Genomic DNA, 20,491 nt, shown 5'->3' on the forward strand with positions numbered 1-20,491 from the left:
GTATCGATTGAGAATGATGACCGGGACATCGATATGGTGCAATGCCATTACTTTAATAGCGCCGCTCGGCTCGCAACTCTGCGCTCCGGACTTCGGCGTCGCTCCGCGCACGTCGGCACCGGCGCCGGTTATGGCGACGCATAATGGACCCCGCTCGTTCGACCTCCTCCCCTCACACAAACCCCCATGGAAGCAATCCTCCTCACCCCCGTGCCCCCACATAATTGACATGACGTGCGTGATGAATGGAGAAGGGGAGGCGATCCGTATCGGCGGCCAAAGGAATAACCGCAATTAATCCCCCTCTTCTACGGATTGAGTTGTCTCCTTGCTTTCACACCTCTCTTCTCATTGTGAAGTCCGTTTTTGGGGAATATCGCGCAATTGCATCTTGGTTTTGGCGACTTGTGAATACAAGATCTCATTGACGGAACGGGCTCTCAGATCCAAGCTACTTGACACGGGCGTTTTGAGACATCTTCATCCGCAGCATAATCGCATCGCCATTTCACGCATACTTGTATAGAAAGACAGGTCATCGGCAACTCAAATCAACTCAACCTCGAAAGACCAGCATAACACCTCACGAATCCCCAACTTCAGCAAATCACGGACTCCAAAAGAGACAGAGTTAGAAAAAAAGAAGAAAACACAACCACCACCACCACCACCACCACAATGTCCCCAACATCCCTCCACCAAGGCGCCTCAAAAGGCTTCGCAGACGCAGCAACCTACGACGCCTACCGCCCCTCCTACCCCGCCGCCGCGACCCAAAAGTTCCTCGAGCACCTCCGCCTCGCCGACGTGCCGCACGCCAAGATCCTGGACCTGGCCGCAGGCACGGGGAAGATGACCGAGGTGCTGGCGGCGCGGCACGAGGGGTTCGAGGTCGTGGCCGTGGAGCCGCACGAGGGGATGAGGGCGGAGCTTGAGAAGAAGGGCCTGAGGGGCGTCGAGGTGAAGGATGGGTTCGCGGCGAGGTTGCCGCTTGGGGAGGAGTGGGGGGATGGTGCTGTTGTTGCGCAGGTGAGTTTTGATGTTTCTTTCTTGGAAGTTGATGGGGGGGTTGTTTTGTGGTGTAGAGATGAGTTTGGGATGGGCGGGCTTGCGTTGTGGGGAGACGATGGCTGACTTGTGTTCTACGCAGGCTTTTCACTGGTAAGACGATTCATTATCTGGATTCAGAATTGTGGACAGAAGCTCATGATAAAGTATAGGTTCGCGACGACAGAGTCACTAAAGGAGATTCATCGCGTCCTGAAGCCGACTGCCGTGCTTGGTTTCATCTGGAACATTGAAGATTGTAAGTCTTTCCTCTCAATCCCAATTACCGAAGGCACAAATTCGTGCCACTGAGGAAACAAAACGCATGCTAACCAAGACACATCAAGACAACAAGCCAAAGCACTGGAAAGCAAGCACACCCTGGGAACAGTCCCTCAACGAGCTCGTCTTCACCCTGGGAGGCGACGGCCAGCCGCGCTTCCGCGACTTCGTCTGGAAGGACGTCTTTGACAGCCAGCTCGACGCCAACCCGCTGCGCGCCGTCAAGGACGTCGTCCTCGAGGGCGGGCGCAAGATGCCCCTCTTCAGCGTACCCGTGGGCGAGGAAAAGGTGCCCTTCACCGTCTGGTTGACGCCCGAGGCGGTGTGGAACCGGCTGCGGACGCTGAGCCAGGTCGCGGTGCTCGAGGGGGCGCGGGCGGCGGCGTTCAAGGCCGAGTTTGATGCCATACTGGGCGGGGAGAGCGTGGAGAGGAATGAGAAGGGGGAGGTTGCGTTGCATGGGGTTACGTATTTTGCGTGGACTTCGAGGTTGTAGCCGTGGTGAGATGATCCGCATCAAATGTGAGGGGTGTTTTTTGCTGTTTTGATTAGACGAAGGTGAGAGGTTGCAGAAAACGTTCGGCCACATGGTAGAATTGAGGGTATATTTTCTTCTGCGTTGGTAGATTTGATAAAGGACGCCTTCCGAGCACTCTAGACTCGTTCATAGACCTCTTCGCTAGTGGACAGAGTCCAATCACCAATCCATTGTTGACATCTTCATCCGCGCCTCCTAAGAGTCTGCCGAGATGTACATGACTGCACTATCTGTCAGTTGGAATGACTTGGAAACGGGATGGAGTGAGAATTACCGTTGTTTCCTCTCACAAATGCGTCGCCGTATGACCGCCTCTTGGTGCCGTTGACGTACTCCTCCGTCTTCTCCAGCGCAATGTTCATGTAGCCATCGACAGACTGAAGTTCACCTATAGTGAACGCATACGGTCAGAAAACTCTCATCACATAAAGAATAGAGCCTGGCGTCATCTCATTCTTGGTAATGATGGCTGAGGCACTCACCCTTGTAGACGACGCCCGAGTTGAGCTTCACGGTGACGGGGTTGCCGATGATGTCGCTGAGGAAGCTGGAGGGGTCCTTGCCCTCGCCCTGGCTGATGTTTCCGTTCTCCATTGTCGTTGTCTGGATGTTGTGAGATGGATGTGAGTTATTGGAGAGGGCTTCGGGATGTAGGTTGTTCCGTGGCGGGTTTGACGTGACGGTGGGTGGTGGTTGAGGCTGCGGGACGTCAAACTGGTGATGATGTTGGCAGAATTGCTGGCAGCTGGCGACGATGGTGTCGACGGCTGCCCTCTGTTAGAGCATCGAAGGCCTGGGCACCTGGGGTACCTGGATCGCACATGGCGTTAGCTTTTCCCAGGGTCAGCTCGCACTGTAGGGCTACCCGAGCAGCGCACACTCCAAGCTGAGCAGCGTGCAAAGGCGAACTCCATCCCCCCTCCAGGTCCTCCCCTGGGGCCCAGGTAAGGTGTGGGGCCAGCCGAATCAATCTTTTTGCTCTCACCACGGAAACAACGGCCGCCCCCCCAAATCCCAACCCAAATATTTGGTGGTGGTGCGCGAGCCAGGACGCCTCGTTGTCCCCCTCTCCCCTTCTTCTGTCGCATTGTTCGTGATGTTTCTACCTGCCGCCTTCTCCTTTGGGCCCAGCCTCTGGCGCCTACTCTGCATGGCCTGACCTTTTCTCCGTTATAAAAAGTTCACTTACAAAAAACCACAACGGCCATATAAAGTCGGTACAGAAATCACATCATCCAAACTCCTGCGCCTTGGACCCTGCAAATTGCACCGGATCGCATAACGAATCCCGAGCCAAAATTTGTCCCGCCGCTCAGTGTGTTCAGAAGAAACGTCCACTTGTGAGCCATGGCAGACGCAGCGAAGCCCAAGAGGCGCCTCCCCTTCAAGCCTACCGCTTTGCGACAGAAGTCCGACCCGAAGCCCGCGACACAGAAGAACGACAACGAAGAAGAAGACGACGACGATGGACTCAGTCTGTTCAAGCGCTCCGCCGAGTTCTTCCCCGTCGCAGTTGCCGAACAGGAGCGACGTATGAAACGGAAGCAGGCGGAACAAGAGAAGAGCACACAAGCGCGCTCGCCAGAGCGCGAGACGGAGCCTGCGCCGAGAGCGAGCGAGGAGCCTGGCAAGACCGACGTTGAAGGGGAAATAAGGTACGCTCCCAGCACATATTTGCATTACCACCATGGCTGTCTTCTGACACCAATTTCCAACTGATAGGGAACCCGGCACGCCGCCATCCAAACGCTCGCGAACCAGCGATGAATCCCCGCAATCGAGAACAAAGCAGTCGCCTTACAAACGCCGTGAAGGCACAGAAACGCCCTCGAAGCGCTTGACCCGCGCCGCCGCCTCGCGGACGCCTCGGAAGCAGGAGGTGATACCCCACAAGCCCGTCATCGCGATCGAAGATAGCGACGAAGACCTCGATGACGCCGACGATGTGCCCAGCGACGATATCTACGAAGCGTCACCCGTCCGCAAGACGCAGCGCCGGCGACAGACTTCAGAACCCGAGGTATCGCCTCTCGTGATTGACTCAGACGACCCTTTTGTAGAAGGCATGGACGAAGAAAAAAAGTCCTCCACTGCAGCAGCGGCAGCGGAAGAAGAGGAAGATGACGAGTTTGAGGAATACGTCCGACGCGCCATGGAGCGTAAAAAGGCTCTCGAGCAGGACGAGAACCAGCTCGTCAATGTTTTCGTCACCTCTGACATACCAGGCACCAGAGACCGGCAATTCCGCTTCACGCTCGTCAAGCCGCTGAAGGTGATTCGTATGAAGTGGATTGAAGTCCAGCTGGAACGTATTGAGATCCCCCGTTCGGAAGTGGAAAGTGTATTCCTCACATGGCGTGGTCATGAGCTGTATGATACGACGACACTACATAGTCTCGACCTGGAGGCTACGTTCCGCAAGAACGGCGGTGGTGGTGACTCTGGAGGAGACTTGTCCGAGGGCTTCAAAGACGACGACTGGACAAATGTACATTTGCAGATGTGGACGCGCGAGTTGTGGGAAGAGCACGAGAAGCAAGAGGCGCGGAGGAGAAGACACGACCTCGGAGACTACTCTGACGACGAAGGTGGAGAGCAGGGCGATGGCGCGGATGCCGTCGAGCCAGAGGTGGAGCAGAAGATCAAGGTCCTCCTCAAGACCAAGACGGACGAGCCGCTCAAGACTTCAGTGAGGCCGTCGACCACCATCGGAACGCTTATGGAGCTGTTTCGGAAAATGCGTGGGTTGGCTGAGGACGCCCCCATCACGCTCATGTTTGACGGCGACGAGCTCGAAGAGGAGATGACGGTCGAGGAGGCTGATATTGGCGACATGGAGACAATTGAGGTCTACATAAGATGAGGCCTTCAGTTCACAAGTCGATTGAGGTCAGCTGAGTTGTCAGCACTAGCCTTCTTTGCACGTTGAAAACGAAAGTGTCACGGCTCGGAATGGCAGTGGCTCGAGTCTGGATATCTGGGGAAAAGGCGGCAAAGACGAGGCCCTTGAGGAGGGATGTAATTCAAGATACCCGGGGAGTTTTAGCGTTTTTTTTTCATGGGAGGTAGCGTTAGCATGGAAAGGTGAAAAAGCTTTTTGGCCCTCTTGATGTTGAGTTCGTTAGCCTGTGTTGAAACGGGACCGAGGAGCCCCTATTTTGATCCGCCCCCTTAATGGCAAACTGTGCCTCACTTACACCGCCAACTCATCGCTATCAAGCCATCGAGCACTGTCTATGAAGAATGAGACCGTCAGCCATGTCAGCCATGTCATTCTGTTGACTTGTCATTCCTCGTTAAAGCCAGGCCCTTCCTCCGTGTTTCCGACAGGCAAAAACATCCCGAACAACATCAAGAATATAACTCCAAAACCACCACACCAAAAACCTCAAATCATCAAAGATCTCTGCAACCCAATCCTCCTCACCCATCACTTTCCCCTCCGAATCCTTCACCTCCAACAGAAACCGAGGACATGCCCCAACCGTTCAATCGTGCTTCTCGCCGCAGCCGGGACACTTCTCCTTACTCTCGTCCTGCGGGAAACTCCACATCTGTCCGGCGCTGGCGTTCCTCGTCTGAGCCGCGAAATCACTCTTCTCGTCCCTGTTACCCGCCGCCGCGTCCTCCGGGTCCTCGTACTCGTCCTGTCGCGCCGTGATGCTAAAGTACCGACTGGCGTTGTACTTTTCGCCCAGCCGCTTCGCGACGTCGTTGGCCTCGTTGAGAGAGACGAGGCGCCGCTTGTCCGGGTTTTGTTCCTGCACGGCGCGGACGGCGCGCCACGTCTTTTGTTTGTCGGTGAGGCGGGCGGAGGAGTTGCCGTTGCTGTCCGCGTCCTTGGCCTCCTCGTCGTCATCTTTCTTGACGAAGGACTCGACGGGCCGGCTGACGATGGTCGAAGGGTCTTGGTTACTCTGGAACAGCGTAATCGGGCTCGGCGCGAGGAATTTCTCGCCGGTGACGTTCTCGCGCGCGATTTCGGCGGGCGTGCGGCCGACTGCGTTTTCGCGGTAGAGGAGCTTCGGTCTGTAACTCAGCAACGCCTTTGCAAGGACGGCGTCCTGGGCCATGACGACGGTGTGGAGGGGCGTGTCGCCGGCGCCGTTGAGCATCTCGAGCTCGGCGTTGCCGCCGCCCGAGGAGAATTCGATAAGGCGGGCGAGGACGGCGAGGATCTGGGCGTTGTCCGCGTAGTTCTTGCTCGCGACCGGGTTGTAGTGGTACGTCGTCCGGCGCGAGTTGCACACGGCCGTGATCCAGGCGTGGAGCGGCGTCGTGCCGTTGTTCTCGGACAGGTTGTTGCGCTGCTGGGCAAGGTGCGGGCGGAGTCCGCCGTCGACGAGGTCGAGGACGGGCCCGAGGCGGCAGGCGCGGGGCATCCCCTGCAGGGCGGCGTGGAGGATGTTGTCGCCGGCGTTGTTGCGGGCCATTTGGTTCGCGCCGGCGGCGATGAGGGTGCGGGCGAAATCGAGGCGGCCAAAGTGGAAGGCGAGCCAGAGGGGGGTGTCGCCGAGGGTGGACTTGTAGTCGAGGGAGGCCGGGCAGGCCTGGGCTAGGTATTTGATGACTTGGTTTGTGGCCTCTGTTGGGGGGCCCATGACGGCGCAGTGGATTACGAGTTCATCTGAATTTTCTGTGTTAGTGACATCGGGAAAGGGGTATGTGAAAAGGGGTGAGCTCACTCTGGATGCCTAGCCACTTGGAGATGGCTCGGTCGAAGCCGCCTGGTGCCTGGCTGAGATGCTTCAGTCTCGAGTCCTCACGGGCTGCCTTGGACTTGCCAAAGTCTACGTAGTGACGATGAGGTGCGTCGCCGAGGAACCACTCGACGGAATCAATGTTGCCGGCCATGGCGGCGTGGAGCAGAGGCGGCGTTCTGACGCCGGTGGAGCGGACCACCATGTTCCTCCCGGCCGTGGCCCAGTCCTTTCTGTTACGGGGGTTAGCAGGCTGATGATACGCGGGGGCAAAAGTGTGTTTGTGAATTCCTCCTTACCTCTTCCTGCCATAGACTGACAGACCCAGATAGTACTTAGACTTCCGCTTCATCTCTACGCCGCTCTTCTTCACCAAATCGTCGAGTGGAATGCCGGCGCCGGTGCGACTGATAATCTCCGCGAGAGCCGCCGTCTTGCCGTGCTTAACGGCCCACAGGAAGTCGCCCTCGGGGAACTCGAAACGACCAGTCCTGCCATCTTCCTCATCCTGAGCCACGCCAGCCCCGCTGACGAGCTTCTGGCTCGCAAAGTGGCTGGCCATATCCAGAAGAGTCTTGAGCCCCGCAAGGTCATCGTGCTGCAGGACGAATTGGAAGAGCGTCTGGCTCGAGTTCTTGCAGCTGCGCGCCTTGCCCTCCACAGGCTTGAAGGTGTGCGTCTTTTGACCCAAAAAGTCGAGCGGCTTGGTTGTGGATTTGACCTGCATCGATACCTGGCCAATATTCTCAATGGTGAACTTCTTGTCCACAATCTCCGAGATGATCTTCGGGTCGTCGTTGGACGCTGCGTCGCTCTCGTAGTCCTCGTCGTCTTCGTCTTCGGGACCGCCCGTGTCCAGCTTGTACCGCATTGCATCCCGATCTTCCGGTGCATACTGGGCCATGACGATCTCGAGGATCGCGTGAGCCACATCGTGGTGGCCGCGGAGGTAGGCTAGCGAGAAGGGGGTGTTGTCCTTGCTGTCATTCACTGCCATCTTGAGAGGAGGCTCCGCCTGATCCTTGCCCCAGGCTTGGAGGGTGAGTGATTTGATCTTTTCCAGATCGCCAGCCCAAGCAGCCTCAAATCTAAGCGGACGTTAGTAAATAAATACCGAACAACAAGTGATGTCTTGCACTTACAGCTCAAGGTACGCAGCCTTCCTGACTTCCGTGACATCAGTAACGTTACGGAACGAGAACACGTAGCTGTAGTTGTAGAACTTCTTCTGAGACTCCCAAGGTCTGTTGTGCGACACGGGAGTATTATCCGGAAACTTGATGTCGGGATGAATCTCCGCAAAAGTCTTGCCGCCCTTGTCGATGATGGCCTTCTCTAGCTTCTCAAGCGAGGTCATGACCTCCTTGATGGCCTCGATTTTCTCCGGGACGCCCTTGAGCTCCTCGAAATCCTTCTTCGCCTTCTCGTAGCTCTCCACCCCTCTCTTGTAGTTGACTCTCCGCCAGTAAATATTCTCGGAAATCTGCCAGTGCTGGTAGGTATCCTCTGGGTATTTCGCAAGGAACTCGTCCATTCCGGCGGACAGATGGGGCATAACCTGCGTGAACTTGTCGCTCTTGAATTCACGAAGCTTCTTGAGCTGCTGCTGCACGAGGTCGAGGGCCGTCTCTCCCTTGTTGTACGCGCGTTGGTAATCGTTTTCGATGGCGCGGTACGAGTTGGTCGTCATCGTGTTGGGGTCCGCACCCTTCTCGATAAGGTTCAGCGCAACATTCGGATCGGTGCAGTTCTTAATTGCTACGATCAACGGCTGATCGGTATGTTGGTTGAACTGCTTCTTGTTGTCCTCGTACGAACCCAATCGGTTGTTCGACTTGGAGAACTTTGCAGCCTTCAGCCACACGTCAAAGTCGATTTGCGGGTTGGCGCCGGCCTCAAGCAACTTGAGCACAAAGACGGAGTCGCCGTTCTCGATGGCCGTGTGGATCGGTGCGATGGCCACCGGGTTCCAGTAGCTGGCGGCGAAGACCATGTGGTTGAGCGCCGTCTTGAGTCCGACCTTGTCGTTCTCCCACAGGGTGTCAATCATTTCCTGGTTGCCGTTCTTAACGTAGCGGTGGAACGCTGTGCATCCGTTCATATCTGCCTGGGACGAGGTGGCGCCGAGTTTCATCAGAAGAAGAGCCATCGACTTGGCCTTCTCAATGGGTAGAGAAAGGGCTAGAGAGAGGGTCAAAATGGCTGCGGTGGGTTGCTTGTCAGAGTTGAGGAACTTGACGGGGAGAATAGCGTCGCTGCCATAGTCACAGAGAAGCCTAACGGCATCTTCGTGTCCTTCGGAAATGGCAAGGTGCAGAGGTGAGCAGGGCAGATCCCAAGCCAAGACGTCAGTCTTGAAGAAATCGGGCTCGTCGGTCGAGTCGTCTTCCAGAACCAGGTCTTCCTTGCTCTTTTCATTCTCGTCCTTGACATTGACGAAAGACCCGGTCGCCATAGATGTCGCATCTGCCTCAGTATTGCCCGCGTCCACCATCTCAATGTCATCGTCATCTTCAGAATCGCCGTCCGTTTCAGCATCCATATTTTCGTCGTCCTGCGTTTGAGACGTCTTTGGATCGGGCTGATCTTGAAGTCGAGTCTGAATTGCTTTGCGACGGCGGTCGGCCTTCTGTTCCTCCTCTTCTTCGTTGGTAATGCTCTTGTCCATCAGAATCCTAATCATGTCAGCGTTGCCGCGCTCGGCCGCGAGATGAAGAGCCGTTCTGCCGTCAGCAAGGCGAGCAGTTAGACGCGAGCCAGACTCGACCAGACAACGGACGACCTCGGGCGTGGAGCTGATAACGGCGAGATGGAGAGGCGTGCGTCCCGTGTAGTCGCGCTTGTTCGGATCGGCGCCCTCTTGGGACAGCCAATCTCGGACTTCCTCGACGTCACCGTCGACGATACTCTGGCAGAGACGAGCCGTGTTTCCAACATAGGCCATGTCGGTCCAGTCATTCTCCGTCAGAGGGTTGAAAGAGCCGATTTGCTGCCGACCAGGATCGTCAATCAAGAAGCTGACCTTGCCTGAGATGTAAATCTCTGCCTCTTTCTCAGCGACTTCAACCTCTTCCGGTGTCACGGCCTTTGGGCAGCCGCCGCAACAGTCTTCGATAACATCCTTGACACGTCCAAAGAAGGCGGGATGGCGGTGAAGATACACCTCCCTCTCGTCGGGCTGGTTCCATTCGGCGTTGAGCACTACGTGCTTGTTAGTAGACCGCTTACAATCAAATCGTGCTGTGACTTACAGAGATCCCTTGTATAGCAGAGCTTTTCAATCTTCTTTGCGTGGAACCTGCCTGAAGTCAGACTCTGTATTCAACAGGCGAAGGAGAAGCTAGCACATACCCGTGACCATATGGCACCGTGAAAGTGTGGTAGTTGGACACATCATTCTCGTCAACCCAGTCGGCAACCTCGTCCTCGAAGTTGTCCTTGATGTTGCCGTGCAGATGATGAGGGTTGAAACGGTTCGTCGTCGGTCGGCCTCTCTCCTCTCGTCGTTTGTTAAGGTATGTATCCCGAACCGACTGCGTGGGCAATCGCTCCAGGACGAGAAGGCGCGCGAGACCGAGTGTCCTCTGGAAACTACGCTCAAAGATGGTGGGATCGATACGGCTACGCTCAAGCTCTGGCCAGTATACCTCAAAGTTGCGGTGGCTGTACTTGGATAGTCGGTTCTCGTAGGAGGGACTCCGGCGGGTGAGGTCGATTTGGTTGACCTGAGTGATGAAACTGCCCAAGGCTCTAGGGGTCACCCAAACCTGCTTTCCGTCGTAGGCACCACCGGCTGCGTCGATGTCAAAACCGGTGAGAATTTCGCCAACGGACCTGTTTCAAGGTTAGCCTCGTGCGTGATGCTGCCATTGAAGTTGACACAGTTTGCGGTCTGCTTACTTGTATACACGCAAGACGATCTGGATTGACGGTTAGTATCACTAATAGCAAAGAATTGTGACAACACTTACCTGAATGTGGCGAGTAGGGTATTGAGAAGCAATGGTAATAGCGTACTTGGTACGAACTACCGTGACCTCTGTCAAGATTGCATCCCGAACAGAGGCCTCAATCTCCTTGATCTTCTCAATGGCTTCTTCATGGGTAAGCCCATACAAGAAAAGATCCACATCAGACGCCGGGCAGAACTTCTCGTGGTAGTACTCTCGAAGCTTGCGCTTGGTCGTGTTGAACTCTGGCGGAACGGGGAGGAGGGTGTTGATGACTGACGAACCGGCAGCAACAACATTGTCCCAGTTCATATCGACGAGAGAAGACTCGGAAAAGACGTTAAAGTTCTTTTGGAAATCCTTGAGGCCGGAGACGACGGCGGGCGAGCCATTAGCACGGCGCTTGTTGTCCGGGAGGGCCATGATGTAGCGGTCCTTTTCCTCCTGCGTCTCGGCGGCGAGGAAGCGGGCGCGGGTCCTGATGTTCTTGGTGTCCTTTGTGAAGAGGGGCACGAGGTTGATGTGTGGGTCGTCGAGGGCGGGATTCTTGCGATCTTGGGCGAAGACGGAGCGCAGCTGGGCCTCGTACTTGCGGTAGGGCTCTAGGATCTCGACCATCTTCTTCTCCGGATGGTCGTGGATGTAGTTGACCAGGTCCCCGTGGGGAACTGGCAACTGCTGGAGCTCTGGGAGTGACATTGTGGAAAAGTATTGGGATTGATACTTGATTGAGTCTGGGAGGGGATTGCTTTTATGGCGTGACTCTTTTGGTCGTGTCGTGAGCAGTGCCAGGAGTCGAGGCGTGTAATTCGGCTTGAGCAAGAGGGATTCAAGCACAATAGATGCGTGGGCGGGGTAGACGATCAACGATGTAAGCTTGTCAGATGAGGCTGGGAGGATCAATTGACAGACAATGAGAAAGGAGAGAAGGAGTCATGAGGATGGAGGATCACAAGAGATGCATTGGAAAAGAAGACGAGGAATTGAAGCTATCTTATAATCTAGAGGGCACCATTTGGCGCATTCCTTCTTGACCGTTTGTTCTCGTAAAAAGGAGGGGATGAGGATTTTAGATCGTCCCAGGCAAAACCATGTCAGATGCAAGGTACCTTTTTCGTGTCTTGTCTACTGGAGAGGTACATGAGCCTAGCGCTATTACGGATGCGTCCTGTCATCAAACCAGCAGCTCAGCTCGGTACCAGGGCTGCTGCGAAGTGGTACCTTTACCAACCACGAGACTTGCCTACATAGACGAAATTACATCCAATGGGTGGAGTGCCAAAGTTCCATGGCGAAACGAGCATCACGTATGGGTACAGACATGAGAAAAGATAGCTGTGCCGCATGAAGCTGTCGCGTAGTTTAGGCAGGATACGCGCTCCAAGGGACGAAAAGAGAGAGCTCTGACACGCTTCGGGACATGCAGGGGGGTATGTTGCCTAATTCGCGGCGAGGTCTTTGACACGAAGTCCAGTGACCGCCGTACGGACCCACTGTTTTCTTCCCGCCGTGGACCGCCACTGTCCGCTGTTGCCTGCCTGGTGCACTCCCCATCCTTGACACAAACTCAATTGAGTCGATTCCAACCTCATGGACAACATCCGAGGCCGGCTGCAGCCTGGATCATCCGCAGATCTCGAGTATTTTTTGAGATGAATTTAGCAAAATGAGATGTTGTCTCGAGTTACCAACATGTCAGTCACCGGTTGTCGGGAATAGCTTCGAGGTCATCTGATCTTTGCCACTGTCCTGCCAGGCAGAATCATGGTCTAGGCCTTGCTTTGTGGTTTCTTCATCTTAGAGAGTGAACTTTCAACGGGGCTTTCATCGGTCCTCAATTATGTCTGGGTCACATCGCCGGATTCAAAGTCGTGATCTCAATCATCATTGCCAGGGCCAAGATATGCAGAGGTACTTTGAATATTCAAATTCCTCATGCCGTATGCCGAAGTCATATCCCATATGAGCTTCAAACATTCCGAGACAACAATTGTTCATTCAAACAGAAGAAATCGCCGGGTTTGCAGGCTCGGTCTTCTCAGAGAACGTAAGCTCCGGTATTTGGCCATGAGATTGTTCCGCGAAGTCAGCCATCTTACACGAACTCACTTGATATTCGAATTGCCGGGCCAACAACTCTTGAATACTACTTTTTTGTGATAACCGGCCATTGTACCCCTCATAGGTCTGAGTGGGTTTTTGATTCCTGGCATTCTAAACCACGCACTACCTATACTAGCACGACTAAGTGGGATAGCTTTCTCGCTACTGCAGCGTGAAGCAATACACGAGCGAAGGCTAAACTATCACTCGTTTGTCTCCGTCTCGAAGGGATAGTGTGAACAGAGCTGAAAGAGTCAACCATCGGCCATAAATTCAAGGTAATGATCTTGCGTTGCTGCAAGAAGGGGGCTGAGATACTCCCCTTACCGGGTATTTGTGTGAGAATGCTCTTCATTATGATTATCAGGCTTCCGCCGCTTCACCGAAATTCCAAAGTACTCCATTGACCTTATGCCAAAGTGATCGCTGCCGCCCTCTCCAAATCAAGTACTCTTACATGTTCCCGACCGTATACACCCATCATCCTGAAGGGCTGCCATCATTCCGTATCGTCGCAGCTAAACCCAGGCACATACTCCATCAAGATCCCAGAGACCTCAAGCAGACGATTGTCCACGTCTCCTCCTATCGGTATTTGCACCGTGCAATGCGCCCTGGGTAATCTGATGCCTTTCTCCACGCCCATGCGGGACTGCAACCGATTCAACCGCGCATTGGCAATCCCATCACACTGAGACTGGCGGATCACCTCCTCCTCGAGCAAGTTGACGGGCTTCTTCTTCTCGTCTTCAGCCTCCCCATCCGCCCAATCTCTCTTGAAATTGTCGTCCTCCTCCTCCTCCTCCTCCTCGCTATCGGATCCCCAGAGGTACTCATTAGCGGCGCCCCGTCGGACATAGTCGACAAACTCCTCCTCAAACTCTGGCGTCCACGCGCCGAGCCCTCGACGTTGCCGCGCCCGTTGGATGCACGGCGAGAAACGACGGTCAAAGAGCTTGAGAACGGCCTTGAACGGCGTGCCGGAGGGCCGCAGGACGGCGACTTCCAGGACGGTCCAGTCGGACGGTTGGAAGACTTGCGCTATCACCATGCGCAGGTTTCCTTCAAAGGGGGCCCGGCCGCCGACGGCGGTGCCGGTGATGATGTTGCCACGATAGTATGGATTTCTTTTTACATAATTTATCAGCAAATTTTAGCCAAGCTTTTTTCGTTAGACATGGGTAGCTCACGGTGAGTATGCCATCTTGAGCCAGTTCACGATGGACCTGTAGAAATCTCCAGCTCCTCGCGCTAAGCCGAGGAAAAACCTCCTGATGGATTCCAAAATGGCCGACATTACTCCCGTCCGAAGCCTCGTAGTGAAAACTGTCCTATGGAAAATACCCGGCCCTTGGCGTGTCGTGTGCTTAATGGTACAATGTGGACAAGATGTAAGAATGGTGTGAGGGCGCAACGTGGGACTAAAGTTGGGATGAAAAAAAAAGTCGCAAAAAGGCACTGGGGCATTGAAGATGTACATGGTGGAGGACCCCTGTCTGATATGCCCGATTGGGTAATTAGCTAGAGCTTGTGTGGAGACCTGCTGCAGAAAGCATTGACGCCAAAGTTGACGCTAGCGGCACGCTTACCGAGATATCCCAGCCCGCCGGGTCATTGGTGAGTCTCGGTGTGGCCGGCGTGGTCTAAGATGGAGTTGAGAGAAGGTTACAAGATGAGCTTCTGAGAGCTCTATACAGACATCCACCGACTAAGCGAAAACACTTGCCAGGGAGAAGTTGTTGGAAGGGTATCTCCTCAAAAACGTCGCACAGACATATCTCATGGAAAACACGCCATCACCTCCCGCATGAAGTTTCATGACACTGCAACGGAAGACCGGCTCCACACACCCGACTTTCCACGTTTCCGGCCCGGAGGAAGGGCAAAAGGGGTCCTTTGTCTAGTACTTTTCGTCCCAACCGACTTGGATGTATTTCGAGAATACCATGTTTGCAAGTGCAATTCCATCCACAACTTTTTCTCCGAGCTTCCTGTTTTTCAGCTTCACGTGTTCCGCAAACGAAGCCCGGTATCCCCCCCATAACGCCTCATAATGCTCCCATATCCAACGTACACACAGTCTCTCTCTCAAAGTATACACAATGAAATTCTTCGCTCCTTTTCGATACCCATGATTCCTGCCTCCCGTGTCTGTAAGATGACGACGTTGAAAATATGACTCAGCACAGCCATCTCGACGCCGCAAACCCAGCGACGAACCCGCCCAGCACAAGCGAGACCCCAATCGCCACCGTGAGACTCTCGCTGACCTCGCGGTCAATCCAGCGCTGCCGAAAGCTGAACTTGCCCAGGCGCATGTGGAACATTTCCTTGACGTCGACTTCGCCCTTCCAGTTGGGCTTCACCCGCATCGACTCGCGTTTGGAGAATTTCCGCTCCACTCTTTTTGTGTTTAATCGCGTCTGGTTAGTTTTCCGTCAGTTCAAATTAAGACAGAAAAGAAAGGGAGAAGAAACATGGAAATAGAAAAGTAGGGGTGAAGGGATCGACGAGCGACAAGCGGAAACTTACACCAGAGACAAGCAGATATCTCCCTTCAACTTGGCCTTGAGCTCCAGATCGACGTCCAGATTCAGCCCAATCTGCAACCTCACAGGCTTCTCATCCCGGTTACCGCCCTGCCGGGGAATCACCACCGTCGTCTGCCTGTTGAAATTCCCGTCATTGCCGTTCTTGTTATCGATGTTGATACTCCCACCGCTGCCATTGAACGCAGACTGATTGTTGCCGTTGCCGTTGCCGTTGCCATTGCTGTTGTGGTTGTTATTGTTACCGTTACCATTCCGGTTGCGGTTCCTCCGCCTCCTCCTCCGGCCCCCAGCTCCGCTGCCCGCACCCGTACCCTCACTCCCGCCCCCGTTCACGCTGACGCCCGAGTCGACGGTCGAGAACCCCGTGCTGGAGTCGCCCGCGCTCGAAGCCGAGTCGTCGGCGCGCAGGCCCAGCTCGGCGAGGATGTCGTTTGCGTCGGGGTTGTAGGTGGATGGGCTTATCGGGGGCGAGGCGTAGCGTCGGTGGTGGGCGTGGGGGTATGTTGTGATGATGCTTCTTGGGGCCATCTTGTGTCTTTTGAGTTGGGTCGGATGATTAGAACGGGGAAGTGTACCGAGGCCCTTGACTCGGTTGGATCTTTGGGTACTCGTGATGTTGGTTGACTCCTGTCTCTCTACGAGGACCTGACCAAGACTGGGTATCGAAATCGCACGCCAAAAAGGCTCTGTCGGAGAGGAAATAAGTCGTAAATCAATATTAATAGTGAACGGAGGCGGTCACTCAGGCAATATGTCTATTATATACCCGTCCAGTTCTTCTCATAACCCAAGCCAAGGGATCCCATGAAACCCCTCGCCACACCCAACAGAACACCAAAAGACCATATTCCCTGAACCCTCGTTTCAACAAACCCACCAAACTACCACATCCACGGCGAAAACACCAAAAAGACCGTCACAAATGGGCCAAACTCGACTTACACGGGCCTCCTCCAACACGGGAGCACCGTCACGTGATGGGTCGATGGTGGAGAAGGACGGGCGAGCATCTCGTACGATGCCGCCAGACCCTGAAACTCGTAAAAGCGACCCCTGGAACAGCCATATCCATGATCCCTTCCCCAGAGTCCAGACTGCCCTCACATTTTATTCTACCTTCCGTTAAACAAACGAACCAGGATGTAATGCCAACGGGATCTTCAACCCATCCTTACCGGGATAACTGAAAGAGACGGTCAAACGCTTCTTCACCGATCAACGACCCCCTATCGTATGTTTGCCAGAATCCCCGTCAAACTCGTCAAAACGCGGGGAGGATCATTCATAGATGCGGAAGACTTAGGTTGGTTGTCCGACCAGTTTGTTCTATTAATCCCTTTCTAGATATATTCATCCGTGATCAATGCAGTGTCGTTCCCTATACGCCGCGCCCAAAACCGCCGCAACTCCATTCATGTTTCTGCAACTGTGAAAAAAAAGTCGTGCCTTTCCTCTTCTCGCATTTGAGACAGAGAATTTCAGCCCCCCTGTAGAGCTTTGACTGTGAATCCTATGTTGTTGAGGATTCTAGAACCTCTTCATCCCATTCTCTTTTCTCCGCATTCATGCGATGGCTTCTCGACCAACGTAGCATAGGAGGGCCCCAGACCGCATTTCGCAAATCTCACACTGCCTGAAGTCGAGGCGTCAGATCCTGCAGGGCTTCTCTCCCAGTAGTTGTTGATGGCTAGCATTACCTTTTCAGCCATCTTCCTCTCTCGTTCGGTAATAAATGGGTTTCCCTCAAGTACTGAGCAGATCCCGAACCGACATCCCCCGCCCGGCACCTCTCGTCGGGTTCACAATACCACCAGCACCACCACCCCCGCCACTCGCTTCCCCAACCGTGCCCCTCCGATCGCTATTCAGCATCAACAACGCAGCCGTCGCCTCGTGGTCCAGATCGCGATCCCGCTGCGGCGCCAGCGCGGGGCTCGTCAGCGCCGAGAGGCTCCCATATCCGCCGCCGTACGTCTGCGGCCCAAACGCGGGTGACGTCGTCGTCGACGTGCTGTAGCTGTAGCTGTTATGGCGCGGGTGGTCCGTCGAGACGGATGAGTAGGAGTCGTGGCGGTGTCTCGAGTCCTGCGGTAAGAGGGCGGGTGATACGGACGGCTGCTGAGAGCGTGTGTGAGGAAGTTGCTGTTGCTGTTGTTGTTGCGGGTATTGCTGCTGCTGTTGCTGCTGCATAGGCGGAAAAGTGGGCGACGGAGCCTCGGAGTCGGTCATCTCCACATCGTCCGGGTCGTCTTGGTATCGCGGCACGAATTGCGGGATCTGGCCCCACGGCTCGGCGCGGCTGCCCCCGCCGGAAGGCGTCTGCAGGCCGGACTCGGTGGGCGAACGGGCCTCGGAGGCGTCGCGCTGGGCTTTGAGCTTGGAGACGCAGTCTTCGAGGTACCTCACGTATTCGATTGAAGCCTGGTCATTTCGTTAGCTTCTACCGGATGAAAATGAGTGGACTTCCCCAACTCACCTGTAAGATTGCCAGCTTGTGCATTTCCCCGGTGCAAGCCGGAATCATGCCCTTGAGCACGGCAAACTCCTCATTCATTTTCGATCTCCGGCGCCGCTCAATCAAGCTGTGCGCCGTCTTCCTCGCAATCTTGCGTCCCGCTGCGCTTGTCGCTGACGGCGCCTTCTTCTTGCCCTGTGTTGTAGAGGTGGAAGAGGACCCGTTCGCCGCTGCCGCCGCCGAGCCGGCCTTACCCGGACCCGCAGCCCCGGACTTGGCACCGGCAGCTGCCGACGGGGCATCCTTATCCTTGGCCTTGGCCTCGGCCTCGGCCTCGTTCTGCTGTTGAGCGCGCGGCTTCATCTGGATAATCTTGCGTGACCTAGTTGGCGGCGGCGGCAGCGCGAAGCTCTCGTTGGAAGCAGCAGCAGCAGCCGTCTTTTGGGCCGCCGAAGAGCGCCGGCGAGACTTTACAGTCTCACTGGGCTGGACCGGGTACGGCTTGTTCGCGTTGACGTGAGGGGGCGAGATGGGCTGGAAGCTGTTGGTGTTGGTGCTGGTGCTGGGCGGCGTCCTCCTCGTGTCTTTTGGGGAGACCCTTGAGGCGTCTTGGACGATTGCTGGCGGTGGCAGTTCAAAAGACAGCTGTAGGGAGGCGAGATCCTTGGAACCGTCTTGGCCCTTTATGTCCGTAGAGGACGCGGGCGTGGGTAATAATGTTGGACGCGGCATTGTGTGCGATGTGCGTTTGTGCGTGTGAGTTGTGAGTGAGAGAGAATAATAATACGAGGGGAAGACGACGGAAGGTATGAGCGTGGCTCTGAGCGATTAACACGAACAGAGATTCCCCAACCGGACGGGAGCTAGATTGAGAACGGGAAGCCGAAGTGTGAGGGAAATTCTCGAGGCTCTACCGCTGAGGGACAAATTCGGTTGACGTTTCTGTTTTTTGAGGCTGTGCCCGCGGGCAAAAGACGACGGTCGGTGTAGCAGCACCAGAGCTGTTCTGGGCTTGGCGACAGATGCAGAAGCGCCCCCGGTTGGATGCGAGGTGTCTACCAGAAGGGATGCAAATCCGATTCGCTGGGCCAGGTTCAGACCTGAACTGGGACTCGAGGGTGAGAGAGGGCACGCGAGTGTTGAGAGTAGAGGTAGTTTCTCATGGAAGAAGAAAGGTTTCGTGGGAGGATGTAGAGGGGGGAAGGGGAGAGGTTGAAGGCAGAAAGAGAGAGAGAGAGAGAGAGAGAGAGAGATAGAGAGAGTAAAGGTAATGAACTACAGATACGGCGCACGACCACCACGACCTTGGACCGACTCTCTCTCACCTTTCTCTCTTTGCCATCCTTGGCCTTGTTCGTCCTTATTGTCTCTCGTGCCTGGTCTCTATCTAACTACAAACCCCGGACCCGTGTATCCGTAGCTGGCACTCTGTCAAGGCACTCGCTCGCCTCAGATAGCCGTCAGCCTCTTAGCAGCCGTCTAGCCACCCACGCCCCCCCTCTTGTTCATAATGGCCGGGGAGGGTGGTGCTTTCTCCCGGCATACTGTCAACAACCCTGATGGAAGTAAAGAAAGAGAGGGAGGGGTGATTTTGCTCAACGAACTAGCTTGGAGAACAGAGGGCACGCGACATCCCCCAAGCCCAGGAAAGAAAAGGGTCCCCCAAAGGGAAAACCCCCGTAAACGCAAGCCGGGGGGAGTAACATGAAGTGGACGCAAGAGATACATACAGGCTGGGGGGGAGAAAAAAAAAAGAATAAGACGAACGAAAAGAGACCAAAGAGCAGAAAGAAGAAGAAGATAGTCCAATCAAGAGGGCGGACCTGGACTCCTGGGCGAGGAAACGGGCAGGAGAGGGCATCGAGGGTTCAATGGCGTCGAGCCAATCAGAGGGCCGGATTCGAGCACATGGTGTTCCTGAATGGCAACTGAGCAACTGCTCCCCCAGCGCCAAGCCGAGCGCCCGCACGCAAGGTTCGCTCTCACACACTCCCCCTTCAGATTTCAGATGAGAATCAGAACCCTCCCTCCAAGACGCACGAGCTCACACTTCCGGTGTACGCAGTAGAGAAGCTGGCTGGTCAAATGAGATCGTCGGTAATTCTCTCCCACAGCTGCCAAGTCCATGCCTACCTCACCTCCCTACGCTACAACCTGTGTATGTCTCTTAGTCCAAGGACAAGAGGCACGAGGGTAGGCGTTGCAGCGGGTCCATGAAGCTTAGTTTCCGATTGCGACTTCGTCTTTGGGGTCGAATTGAGGAATCCAGAGAGAGGCACGAGACATGTGCTCAACGCCCCGTTGGTCGAATGAAAACTCACCGGCTCGGTCTTACACCATTGGCCTTCCTTCATGAGCGAGCCGCGTTTCCGTGTACGAAACGTCCCGGAACCCGTGGGAAATCCCACCTACCCTACCCTTCCCTTCCCCAGCCTCGCGTGCCTGGGCAAAACGTGCCTCTTGTCTGTATCTGTCATTGATGGAGCTGCCTGTCCACGGTGTTTGAGGTTAATTCGCAGAGCTGAAGGAGGGTTTGAGACTACTCGACTCGTACACAGGCATACCGGCACACACACGACCTGCCTACCTTACTTATCCTATAGTACCTACCTTAGTATGCGGTACCGATGACGAACCGGGCCCCTGTCCTCTTGTAAAGTGAGCACGTGGGCAACTCTTTTCCCTCGAGTTGGCCCTTCACGTCTTTTCCACCTCTACGACCACGTGAGTTCGCTCGCTCACTCGCACTCTGTCGATGAACCTCCCACTCTGACTCGGGAGGTATAATATTTCCCGTCGACCTGTTGCACTCGTCGCGGGATATCCCCTTTCGATTTCCATCCTCCGTACCAAACCGATAATTA

The 20,491-nt window shown here is 55.1% G+C and overlaps 7 protein-coding genes across 7 annotated transcripts; 2 read left to right on the top strand and 5 right to left on the bottom strand.

Moving 5' to 3' along the window:
• Positions 1-678: 678 nt before the first annotated feature.
• Positions 679-1,825, top strand: HER10_EVM0005322 (methyltransferase; the record flags this gene model as incomplete). The annotated part of the gene is made up of 4 exons (XM_035474943.1): positions 679-1,029; positions 1,151-1,161; positions 1,221-1,306; positions 1,395-1,825. The coding sequence occupies 4 exons, from the start codon at positions 679-681 to the stop codon at positions 1,823-1,825; spliced, it is 879 nt and encodes a 292-aa protein (XP_035330662.1).
• A 237-nt stretch (positions 1,826-2,062) lies between these two features.
• HER10_EVM0005147 (U6 snRNA-associated Sm-like protein LSm6) lies at positions 2,063-2,592 on the bottom strand (the record flags this gene model as incomplete). The annotated part of the gene is made up of 3 exons (XM_035474771.1): positions 2,350-2,592; positions 2,142-2,255; positions 2,063-2,088 (listed from the first exon to the last, which is right to left on the bottom strand). The coding sequence occupies exons 1-3, from the start codon at positions 2,459-2,461 to the stop codon at positions 2,063-2,065; spliced, it is 252 nt and encodes an 83-aa protein (XP_035330645.1). The 5' UTR covers positions 2,462-2,592.
• Positions 2,593-2,864: 272 nt separating this feature from the next.
• HER10_EVM0001966 (uncharacterized protein) lies at positions 2,865-4,933 on the top strand. The gene is made up of 2 exons (XM_035471698.1): positions 2,865-3,522; positions 3,590-4,933. Exons 1-2 carry the CDS (start codon positions 3,215-3,217, stop codon positions 4,728-4,730), a joined length of 1,449 nt encoding a protein of 482 aa, XP_035330462.1. The 5' UTR covers positions 2,865-3,214; the 3' UTR covers positions 4,731-4,933.
• A 244-nt stretch (positions 4,934-5,177) lies between these two features.
• On the bottom strand, positions 5,178-11,420 carry HER10_EVM0001487 (uncharacterized protein). The gene is made up of 8 exons (XM_035471232.1): positions 10,539-11,420; positions 10,468-10,487; positions 9,919-10,401; positions 9,819-9,865; positions 7,710-9,768; positions 6,867-7,655; positions 6,553-6,800; positions 5,178-6,494 (listed from the first exon to the last, which is right to left on the bottom strand). Exons 1-8 carry the CDS (start codon positions 11,214-11,216, stop codon positions 5,356-5,358), a joined length of 5,463 nt encoding a protein of 1,820 aa, XP_035330429.1. The 5' UTR covers positions 11,217-11,420; the 3' UTR covers positions 5,178-5,355.
• Positions 11,421-13,119: 1,699 nt separating this feature from the next.
• On the bottom strand, positions 13,120-13,824 carry HER10_EVM0008857 (uncharacterized protein; the record flags this gene model as incomplete). Its single annotated transcript, XM_035478365.1, has 2 exons — positions 13,120-13,747; positions 13,811-13,824. 2 exons carry the CDS (start codon positions 13,822-13,824, stop codon positions 13,120-13,122), a joined length of 642 nt encoding a protein of 213 aa, XP_035330869.1.
• Positions 13,825-14,800: 976 nt separating this feature from the next.
• On the bottom strand, positions 14,801-15,700 carry HER10_EVM0011381 (uncharacterized protein; the record flags this gene model as incomplete). Its single annotated transcript, XM_035480814.1, has 2 exons — positions 14,801-15,023; positions 15,153-15,700. 2 exons carry the CDS (start codon positions 15,698-15,700, stop codon positions 14,801-14,803), a joined length of 771 nt encoding a protein of 256 aa, XP_035330996.1.
• Positions 15,701-16,413: 713 nt separating this feature from the next.
• HER10_EVM0013145 (helix-loop-helix DNA-binding domain-containing protein) lies at positions 16,414-19,197 on the bottom strand. Its single transcript, XM_035482512.1, has 2 exons — positions 17,649-19,197; positions 16,414-17,593 (listed from the first exon to the last, which is right to left on the bottom strand). Exons 1-2 carry the CDS (start codon positions 18,357-18,359, stop codon positions 16,916-16,918), a joined length of 1,389 nt encoding a protein of 462 aa, XP_035331096.1. The 5' UTR covers positions 18,360-19,197; the 3' UTR covers positions 16,414-16,915.
• Positions 19,198-20,491: the final 1,294 nt, after the last annotated feature.

This window comes from Colletotrichum scovillei, assembly GCF_011075155.1.
Source record: "Colletotrichum scovillei strain TJNH1 chromosome Unknown Contig00008, whole genome shotgun sequence".
NCBI classification, from domain to species: Eukaryota; Fungi; Ascomycota; class Sordariomycetes; order Glomerellales; family Glomerellaceae; genus Colletotrichum; species Colletotrichum scovillei.

Excerpts from the sequence above, each read along its gene's own strand:
- HER10_EVM0001966 (XM_035471698.1), top strand. The coding sequence starts at position 3,215 with ATGGCAGACGCAGCGAAGCCCAAGAGGCGCCTCCCCTTCAAGCCTACC. Across the intron at positions 3,523-3,589 it reads GACGTTGAAGGGGAAATAAG|GGAACCCGGCACGCCGCCAT; the intron begins GTACGCTCCCAG and ends TCCAACTGATAG.
- HER10_EVM0001487 (XM_035471232.1), bottom strand. The coding sequence starts at position 11,216 with ATGTCACTCCCAGAGCTCCAGCAGTTGCCAGTTCCCCACGGGGACCTG. Across the intron at positions 6,801-6,866 it reads TCAGTCTATGGCAGGAAGAG|AAAGGACTGGGCCACGGCCG; the intron begins GTAAGGAGGAAT and ends CCCCCGTAACAG. Across the intron at positions 6,495-6,552 it reads CAAGTGGCTAGGCATCCAGA|ATGAACTCGTAATCCACTGC; the intron begins GTGAGCTCACCC and ends CAGAAAATTCAG.
- HER10_EVM0013145 (XM_035482512.1), bottom strand. The coding sequence starts at position 18,359 with ATGCCGCGTCCAACATTATTACCCACGCCCGCGTCCTCTACGGACATA. Across the intron at positions 17,594-17,648 it reads ACAAGCTGGCAATCTTACAG|GCTTCAATCGAATACGTGAG; the intron begins GTGAGTTGGGGA and ends CGAAATGACCAG.